General features: G+C 38.1%; 1 protein-coding gene across 1 annotated transcript; it reads left to right on the forward strand.

Annotated features, from left to right (window-relative positions):
- The first annotated feature begins 1,691 nt into the window (after positions 1-1,691).
- LOC131062338 (probable disease resistance protein At5g63020) lies at positions 1,692-9,382 on the forward strand. Its single transcript, XM_057995976.2, has 2 exons — positions 1,692-3,473; positions 9,218-9,382. Exons 1-2 carry the CDS (start codon positions 1,692-1,694, stop codon positions 9,380-9,382), a joined length of 1,947 nt encoding a protein of 648 aa, XP_057851959.2.
- The last annotated feature ends 643 nt before the right edge of the window (positions 9,383-10,025 follow it).

Here is a 10,025-nt window from a genome sequence, read left to right on the forward strand (position 1 = left end):
AGAGGGAAACTCACCTCAGAAGCCCGTCTAGAAAGGGGATCCCAAATACTCACCATCTTTGACCAAAGACAACCAATGTTGGAGGCATATAGGAGACTAGGGGCACTATTCAGAATGGTCCACCACACGCTAGTAGAAGGGGTGTCAAACACCTGCACAACAGAAACTATTGCCAAAATAGTCCATAGTCCACTCAAACAGAATATAGGAGGCATAGAAGGAGGATCCCAAAAATGAGAGAGAAACAATAAGAAACAAAGGCCTCATATCCACAAGAAATCAACAAACACTAGGAAAAGAAACACATCCCACAAGGGGCAACCAACTCAAGGACCTCCACTAAATGAGAAGCTCTAACAATGATTGTCGACACCTATTGATAAACAATTGAGAAATCAGGGACCTTGTGCAGAAAACACCAACAAACAAAGGTCGTAGAAGCGACAAGCATAGCCTTGACAAAAAATACAATCGAAGCCACAACCGTAGCCCACATGCACTAAAGGCAGGGCCCATATTGACCAACGTACACCCCATCAATAGCATGAAATAGAACCGCCATTCCATGACCCCAACAGGGCATCCCAAAGAAGGCCTCCAACACCCCTATCGATTAGATTACGAGGTCTCCCCAAAGAAAGCTTGAAGAAACAACCCACTACCTAGAAGGAGAAATAAGCCCCCATTCGACCAAGCATGAATAGTCACTTCTGTGTTGAACGAAAAACCCATGAGAATCCTTTGATAATTGAAGAGTAAAGGGCACTAAAGCACAATCGCAAGACTCCATCTCTAAAAAGAGGCATATTTGAAGGGAAGCTATCTTAGACTTGACCAACCACAAGAGAAAACTGTCACAAACACAAACCCCACAAATAGGGCTACCACTAGAGAGCCTTCCGCTCAGAGAAGACCATAAACACACACGCCTTGCCCAAGGAAACATAGTAAAAGGCAGATCCACCCTCAATCAGGTCACCATCGACACTGTCTCCTTCCCGATACATTTAATCGCTAACACCTCCTCCTCCGCTACTCTACGTCCCCATCTTTAAAACCTTCTAGTTTATAAACAATAAACATTCTCTAAGCTAACAACATTTTCTAAGTTAAAAAATATAAACAGTAACTTTATTCTTGATCAAGAACATGCAACTGCAATAATATAATTGTTATTTGCCAATACAATATGTGAATAATAACTTACTTTTTATGATCACTTCCAAAACAAGGAAACCCAAATTAAGATCGAAGAAATCTAGTAACATAAAATAACCTCTTTCTTGGCTATTCTTAAACCACCCGTCTAGTGAAATTCATCTTTAAAAAAGTGCGATGATGATAAATGCAAGACTGAAATTATAAAAATAATATTGTAAATATGCTTCTATTATCTCTATACGCATTCTATAAAAGAAAGATTATTTAAACCGAAATGTGGGCAGACCATCGAATGTTGCGAGACTGCAAAAGAAAAGAAGGGGAAATCGTGTATGGTAGAGATGGCATAAAGCAAGGAAGTAGGGAATATTAGGTTCTGTAGAAAATACGTTCAAGGAAGAAAGATCCATGGTTGATCTTCAGACAGGCACAGGAGGACATGCTTGGTTGCATTCTACAGTTATATAACAGTGCTTCGATCAGTTCTCTTTATTTCCTTTTGCCTTAAGAGCCTGTTTGTTTTTGGGCAAATGGATTCCATTACTGGAAGAGTGAAAGAGATTATAAGCAATCGCTTGCAGGCTATTGCGAAAGAGATTAAGCATTTAACTAGTGTGCCCAACGATGCCCAGCACCTCCGCGTGGAAATAGATCATGTGAAGGGTATAGTCGATCATATTAACAGTCGGCTAAGTTGGAAAGGTCGACAGCCTTTGGCAGTGGTGAGTCTTTGGGTGAGCACACAAGAGCAAATCGTCCAATCTGCTGAAGAGGTGTTTCTCCAGCACGTAGAAAACAAGCACCGTCGCTTGTGTTGTTGCTGCCCTCACTGTTTCCTTGTCAAAAGATCCTGTCGAAAGATCCGTAATGCTCTAGCGGAAATAGATGAGCTTCTGAAGATGAAAGATTCAGATTTTCCTAAGAATGGAGACCTGGAAGAGCCTCCGGAGACGCTGATGCCGCCCGTGGGGAAGGAGCTGGTTGGCGCATTTGTTCAGGAGAAGCTGTCGGAGCTGGAGACGTGGGTGCTGGAAGATGACTCTGTTCGTGTGGTTGGCGTCTATGGAATGCCCGGCTTGGGAAAGACGTCCTTGCTCAAACAAATCAACAACAATGTAAAGGTAATCAATTTCTTTAAGCTTGTGATTTGGGTTACTGTGTCTGGAGAATCCGATGTCTCCGCGCTCCAGAAGCGTATTTTTGAGACAATTGAGTTGCCTTGGCGATCCAATTTGAGTATTGACGAAGCTGCAGGGGTCTTGCTTTCGGTTTTCAAGGAGAGGCGACTGCTGCTCATTTTGGACGATGTGCGGAGAAGCATAGATGTTTCTAATTTGGGAATTTCTGTTTCTGACAATACGACAAAAGTCGTACTTACGTCCAGGGATAAAGTGGTGTGCAGTAGCATGAGAGCAGACAAGATGATCGCAATGAAGCATCTGACGGAGGAAGAAGGTTGGGAGCTTTTCTGCAGAGGAGCCTTCGTAGCTGGCGAGGATCAGAATATGGATAGCGAGATAGAACAATTGGCCAGATCCGTCGCAAAGGAGTGTAAAGGGCATCCCCTGGCCATTAAAACCCTTGCTCGGACAACGCCGCAGCTTCACAGCACCGCCCAGTCGGCATGGGAAAACATTCTGAAGGAGCTAAAGGAGATTGAACCCCAGTTTCATCGCATTCACGAAGAGATTCTGAGCGAATTGTTCAAGCCACTGAAGCACAGCTACGATGCTCTGGAAACAGATGAACTCAGGCTTTGTTTCCTGTACTTGGCAGCTTATAGAGAACACGAAGAAATCGACGCGGATCAATTGATACAGTTGTGGTTGGCAGAGGGTCTAGTGAAAAGCAGATTTGAAGGGCGCTACGTTTTTCTCAAGATCTTGGCGGACCGATGTTTGGTCGACATTGAGGTTAAAGAGGAAAACGGCCATGATATTTGGAAAGTGAAAATCCATGATTTGCTCAGAGATATGGCGGTACACATCGCTGAGATCGACCAGAAAAGCTTGTTCCGTGCAGGTCAGAGTTTAAAAGAGTTTCCGCACTCTTTATTTGCAAATCCACAATGGGTGAGGATATCATTGAGCCATAAACGTATCAGTTTTCTGCCTGACAAATTTGTTTGCAGGAAGCTAGTGACTCTGTTGCTAAACTCGAATACAATTGAAGAGGTTCCGGAGGGCTTCCTGGATAAGCTGGATATGTTAATGGTGCTTGATCTCAGCAACACGCCCATCAAATTCTTGCCAAAGTCCATCTACCTTTTGAATAATCTACGATATCTCCAGCTTTCCAATACCCAGATTAGGGTACTCCATGATCAAACATTTGAGTTGAATAGAGTGCAGTTTTTGTTGATAACTAATGTTGTTCTAGCATGCAGTTAGATTAGTTTAGTTAATAGTTTTTTGTTTAGTCATTCAAATAAAGCATGTACTCCAACATGCATTAATCCTTAAGACTATTTTTAGTTTTGTTTTTTGCATGAATTTGTTTTTTAGTAAATAAAGCATGCTGTGCATGCACTTATTGTATTCTTAATTTAGGGAGTAGTTTGTTTTTTTTAGTTTGAGAGCCTTAGTAGCTTTCCATGCAATGCTAGGAATATATTTAGAATTGCAGTTATTGTTAATTCTTCTAGGCTGCAAATTCTTTATATATACAGCCTCTATGTAATTTTTTAATTAAGCTTCAATAAAGATATTGGTGTTTTCTTCTTTTTGTTGTTATTGTTTGCTAATTAGTTGGTTCAGAGAGGATAGATCAGGTTCAAAATTCTAAAAGTGGTATCAGAGTAGGTAAAATTGTTTTGGGTTAAAGTTTTATTGTTGGAATTTCGCCAAAGTTAATCATGTCGAATTCTAACCATATGCCCGTTCCAGAATTTGATGGGAATGATTATGATTATTGGTGCATTAAGATGCTGGCCTTTTTGATTGGAAAAGATTTGTGGGAGATTATTGAGTCAGGTTATGAAGAGCCAACTAATTGGAATGCCCTTACAGCCAATGAAAGAACAGCAAGAAGGGAAGCAAGGAAAAAGAATGCTCAAGCTTTGTTTCACATTCAGATAGCTCTTGATAAGAGCTTATTTCCAAGAATATCAGGAGCAACAACTGCCAAAGATGCTTGGAAGAGTCTACAAGAAGCTTACCAAGGTAGTGATCAAGTTAAAGTGGTCAAGCTTTAGACATTGAAGCGAGAGTTCGAGAATTTGAAGATGCAAGAAGCTGAAAGTATAAGTGATTATTGTGTTAGAGTCAAAGATGTGGTCAATAAAATGACTACACTTGAGGAAATTGTAAGCAATGAAGTTTTGATAAAAAAGGTGTTGAGATCTTTGACACCTAGGTAGAATCGTGTAGCAATAGTCATAGAAGAAATCAAAGATTTAACAAAACTACAGTTTGATCAACTGGTTGGATCCCTGATGTCTCCTAAAGAAAGATTGAAAGATTCTTTTGAAGGTGTAGAGAAAGCGTTTTCCTCTAAATTGCTAATCACAAAAAATGAAGATGCAAGCAGCAGTAGTGTCAAAATCAATCAAGGCCAAGGTAAAGGGCAAAGCAAAAATTCTTCAAGAGGTAGAGGAAGAGGTGGCTCAAGAGGAAGTGGTGGTTTCAGAGGAAGAGGTAGAGGCAAATTTGATAAGAGAAATGTTCAATCTTACCATTGTAATAGGTATGACCACTTTGAAAGAGAATGCAGATCAAAAGAATGTAAAAGTGCTAACTATGCTCAAGAAAGTATTGACAATTCTCTTGATCACTTATTTTTATCTTATGCCAAGGGTGAAAATACTAGTAAAGATGTTTGGTACTTAGATTCTGGATGCTCTAACCATATGACAGGGAATGAGAAGTTGTTCTCAATAAAGGATGGAAGTTTCAAATCCAAGATCCAGCTTGGTGATGATAAATCATTGGAGGTTGCTGCCAAAGGAGCTATGGAGGTCCAAACAAAAGAAGGTATAAAGAGTATTCATGATATTTATTATACTCCATGATTGAAGCACAATTTGTTAAGTGTTGGGCAGCTATGTGAGAAAAATTATAAAGTAGTCTTTGAGAATAAGACATGTACTATCTATGATAAGAATAAGGGTAATAAGGTGATCACTGTTGTTCCTATGACAAGAAATAGGATGTTCCCCTTGAGGTTTGGTGAGCATAACAACAGTTTGGCAAATATGGCTTATGAGGATTCAAGTTGGTTATGGCATCTCAGGTATGGGCATTTAAATTTTCATAGTTTGAAGTTTTTAACCTCACATGCATTTGTTTCTGGTTTCCCCAAGGTTGATGAACACAAGGAGGTTTATGAAGGTTGTGCTAAAGGAAAGCATGCAAGAGAAAAATTTCCAAAGGGCAATGCATGGAGGGCTCATCACCCACTTCAGCTTGTTCATTCAGATATATGTGGTCCTATGCAGACTAAGAGTTTGGGCAAGTCATCATATTTCATCACTTTTATTGATGATTACTCACGAAATTGTTGGGTATATTTTTTGAAGGCCAAAGATGAAGCCTTGGATACATTCAAGAAGTTTAAAGCCCTTGTGGAAAATGAGAAAGAGTGCAAGATCAAGTGTTTAAGGACTGATCATGGAGGAGAATTTTGCTCAAAGGATTTCCAAAGTTATTGTGATTTTAATTGCATCAAGAGGCAACTTACTACTGCATACACACCTCAACAGAATGGAGTAGGTGAAAGGAAGAATCGTACTATGGTTGAAATGGCAAGGTGCATGTTACAAACCAAGGGATTGAGCAATTCTTATTGGGGAGTTGCAGTTGCTACAACTGTGTACATCCTCAACTGTAGCCCCACCAGTGCAATAGATAAGATGACTCCTTATGAAGCTTGGTATGGTAAAAGGCCTAATGTTAATCATTTCAAAGCTTTTGGTTGTTTGGCTTATGTGCATGTACCTGATCAGAATAGACAGAAGTTAGATGCAAAGAGTGAGTCATGTATTTTTATTGGGTATAGTGAGAAAACAAAGGCTTATAGATTGTATAATCCCCTCACTAACAAGCTTATTGTCTCAAGAGATGTGATTTTTGATGAAGGGGGACTTTATGGTCATCAAAAAGGCCATGTTGAGAAGCCAAAATCTATTTTGAATGATGATATAATTGCTGATATTGATCATGAGCAGCCAGCTAATGTTTCTATATCCAGTGGTTTAACTCCACCAAGCAATCCTTCATCAAGTTCTTTAGTACCAAGTTCAAGTCCAGCTTCTTCTCCAAGTTCTACAAGGAAGGTAAGGAAATTGAGTGATATCTACCAGAAGAGTGGAAATCAAGTACATGAAGAAAACCCAATAGGTGAGATAGTGAATTATGCTTTATTAGCCAAGGCTAATTTTGAACCATCATGTTTTGAAGATGCATGTACTAATGAGGTTTTGGAAGAAGAGATGGATTCCATTCATAGGAATGACACATGGGAGTTAACAGAACTTCCACATGACAAAAAAAGGATTGGCACCAAATAGGTCTACAAGACCAAGTTTAATAGTGATGGGAGTGTTGAAAGACACAAGGCAAGATTAGTTGCTAAAGGCTTCACACAAAAGTATGGAATTGATTATGAAGAGACATTTGCACCAGTAGCAAGACAAGAGACCATAAGAATGTTGATTTCATTAGCAGCTCGGAAGAAGTGGAGAATACATCATATGGATGTGAAAAGTGCCTTCTTGAATGGGTACTTAGAAGAGGAAGTATATGTGGAGCAGCCACAAGGTTTTGAAGTGGAAGGAAAAGATAATTATGTCTACAAGTTGAAGAAGGATTTGTATGGCCTCAAGCAAGCACCAAGAGCGTGGTATGCCAGGATTGATGGATACTTTCAAGAGAATGGCTTCCAGAGAAGTAAGAGTGATCCAACCCTTTACTACAAATAAGAAGGTATTGATATTCTCATCATAAGTTTGTATGTTGATGATCTTTTGTATATGGGTAGTAGTTCTAAGATGAAAGATGAATTCAAAGATGCTATGATGAAAGAATTTGAGATGAAATATCTTGGTCTAATGAAATATTTTCTAGGAATGGAGGTTTATCTAAGTAAGGATGAGATTTTCATTTGTCAAACAAAGTATGCATAGGATATGCTGAAGAAATTTAATATGACTGATTGTAACCCTGCCTCCACTCCAAGTGCTCATGGAGATTTTTTATGTAGAGATGATGGTGCTGATTTAGTTGATGAGACAACTTACAGAAGTATTGTGGGGAGTTTGATATTTCTAATCCACATGAGACCTGATATTGCCTATTAAATTTCACTTGTTTCAAGGTATATGACAAATCCATTTGAAATAAATATGAAGGTAGCCAAGAGGATTTTGAGGTATGTGAAAGGGAATTTAAGTTTTGGTATTCATTTCTACTCTTCTGAAAAGTTCAATCTTGTAGGATTTAGTGATTCAGTTTGGGGAGGTAGTATGGATGACCACAAATCTGCATCTGGAAATTAATTTTCTTTTGGTTCTGGTTTAATTACCTGGGGCTCAAAAAAACAAAGTATTGTTGCCCTTTCATCTATAGAAGCAGAGTATGTTGCAATTACCTCAGCAGGTACACAAGCTCTTTGGCTTAGAAAAGTTTTGGAAGAAATTGGAGAAAAACAAATTCAGCCTACAATAATTTATTGTGACAATGTGAGTGCCATCAAGTTAGCCAAGAATCCAGTTCATCATAGCAGAACAAAGCATTTTGATTTGAAATATCACTTCATACGATATTTGGTGTAGAAGAAGGATGTCGAATTGAAGCACATCAACACCCAGGATCCGCTAGCAGATATATTCACCAAAGCGGTTGCGAAAGCTCAGTTTATAACACTACGAGATAAGATTGTCAGCCCTCTTAGCATCAAGGGGGAGTATGTTGATAACTGATGCTGCTCTAGCATGTAGCTAGATTAGTTTAGTTAATAGGTTTTTGTTTAGTCATGCAAATAAAGCATGTACTCCAACATGCATTAATCCTTAGGACTATTTTTAGTTTTTTTTCCGCATGGGTTTGTTTTTTAGTAAATAAAGTATGTTGTGCATGCACTTATTGTATTCTTAATTTAGGGAGTAGTTTGTTTTTTTTAATTTGAGAGCCTTAGTAGCTTTCCATGCAATGCTAGGAATATATTTAGAACTGTAGTTATTATTAATTCTTCTAGGCTGCAAATTCTTTATATATACAGCCTCTATGTAATTTTTTAATTAAGCTTCAATAAAGATATTGGTGTTTTCTTCTTTTTGTTGTTATTGTTTGCTAATCAATTGGTTCAGAGAGGATAGGTTAGGTTCAAAATTTTACAGTTTTTAGATATTTCTTTCTCCCTTCTCATCACTATTCAATCCATGATAAAGGAGATGAAAAGTCTCCAAATTCTCAAGTTAGCCCACTGTTATGATTTGGAGTTCGTTTCGCCCAACATATCACAGCTAACTAGTTTGGAAGAGCTTGACATGTGGAAGACCCTGATTTCATTTTCGTGGGAATTGGAAACAGGTGAAGAAATAAAGAAGGCTTCTTTGCAAGATATATGCAAACTCCATCATCTCAAGTGTCTTCATCTAACCCTAAAATCCCCAATTGAGGAAAGGATAGTGGGGAATCTAGTGGAGCTTCAAGAACTTTGGCTACTTTGGATGCCCCAAGTCCGTCAAACACATCTACCCACTGAATTGCGGAACATGCACAACTTGGAGAAGCTCCACCTATATGACTTTCACCTTGAGGGAACCCTTGATTTATTCTCAGAATTACAAAACCTCAACTACATAAAGTTGAAATCTTCTCATTTACTACTCACTCTTTTCGGATTAGGGTTGGGCAGATTATCCAATTTGAAGGAAATGGAGATTGAGGAATGCCTTCTACTCACAGAGCTGGGAGAATAATTTGGGAGGAAAGACTACTTTCCAAGGCTGCGAAAGCTCAAACTGTGGATGTTACCTTCTTTGGAGAGTCTGTCTACTTCTATGGAAGAGGGGGCTTTGCCCATGTTGTAGACTTTGGCTATATTCCATTGCATGAAGTTTAAAGTACTTCCATGCGGACTTGATAATCTCAAGTCTCTCAAACAGATCAAAGGATATAAGGAATGGTGGAATGAAATTAGCTGGGAAGATGAAGTGATGAAGAACCATCTTTATGTTAAGTATGTAGAAATTGTGCAAATCCATGATAATTGTCATGTTTAACCCACAGTTTTCCCTAAGTAAGAAGCATGAAATAATTTCTTGTATGATTCAGACACTATTTATTTTGCAAAGTATTGCTTCCATGTGTAAATATCAAGTTTAACCTACAGTTTCCCCCTAGCTAAGAAGCAAGGAATAATTGTTTGGATGAATCAAACGTTGTTTGTTTTGCAAAAGTATGGCTTGTGTCTAATGATGTATTGACATTTAACTTATTAGAGAGTTTTAGCTCGTTACTAGTTAGCATTCCAATCAACTTAGGAAATGGATTCAAAAGGTTTGAATATTTTCATTTGTAGATACAAAGTTAGCATTTCATCTAATTATGATCAAAGTCATATTAATTGAGAAAATTCATAAGTCAATATATAATTTATTTGATGAAGTTAACACAAATGTTCGTATAAAGGATGAATAATAATGAATGTTTGGAAAAAAATATGAAATGAATTTTTTAGTGATTTTTTCTTTAAAATCACAAGCATGTATTACAAATTACAATTAATATGAAGGAAGAAATCCAAACTCACAATATTTTTTGTAGCAAATTTGAGGCAAGCATCTTTCGATTTACTAACATTGTAACTATCTACCAAAACAAGACTAGAGGCAACAATATCCACATATATGTCTTTACATAATT

The sequence above is a fragment of the Cryptomeria japonica genome, chromosome 8 (genome assembly GCF_030272615.1).
Source record: "Cryptomeria japonica chromosome 8, Sugi_1.0, whole genome shotgun sequence".
In the NCBI taxonomy this organism is placed as follows: domain Eukaryota; kingdom Viridiplantae; phylum Streptophyta; class Pinopsida; order Cupressales; family Cupressaceae; genus Cryptomeria; species Cryptomeria japonica.

Coding starts and splice junctions, on each gene's coding strand:
- LOC131062338 (XM_057995976.2), top strand. CDS start 1,692: ATGGATTCCATTACTGGAAGAGTGAAAGAGATTATAAGCAATCGCTTG. Junction 3,474..9,217: donor TTTCCAATACCCAGATTAGG/GTACTCCATGAT, acceptor CATTGCATGAAG/TTTAAAGTACTTCCATGCGG.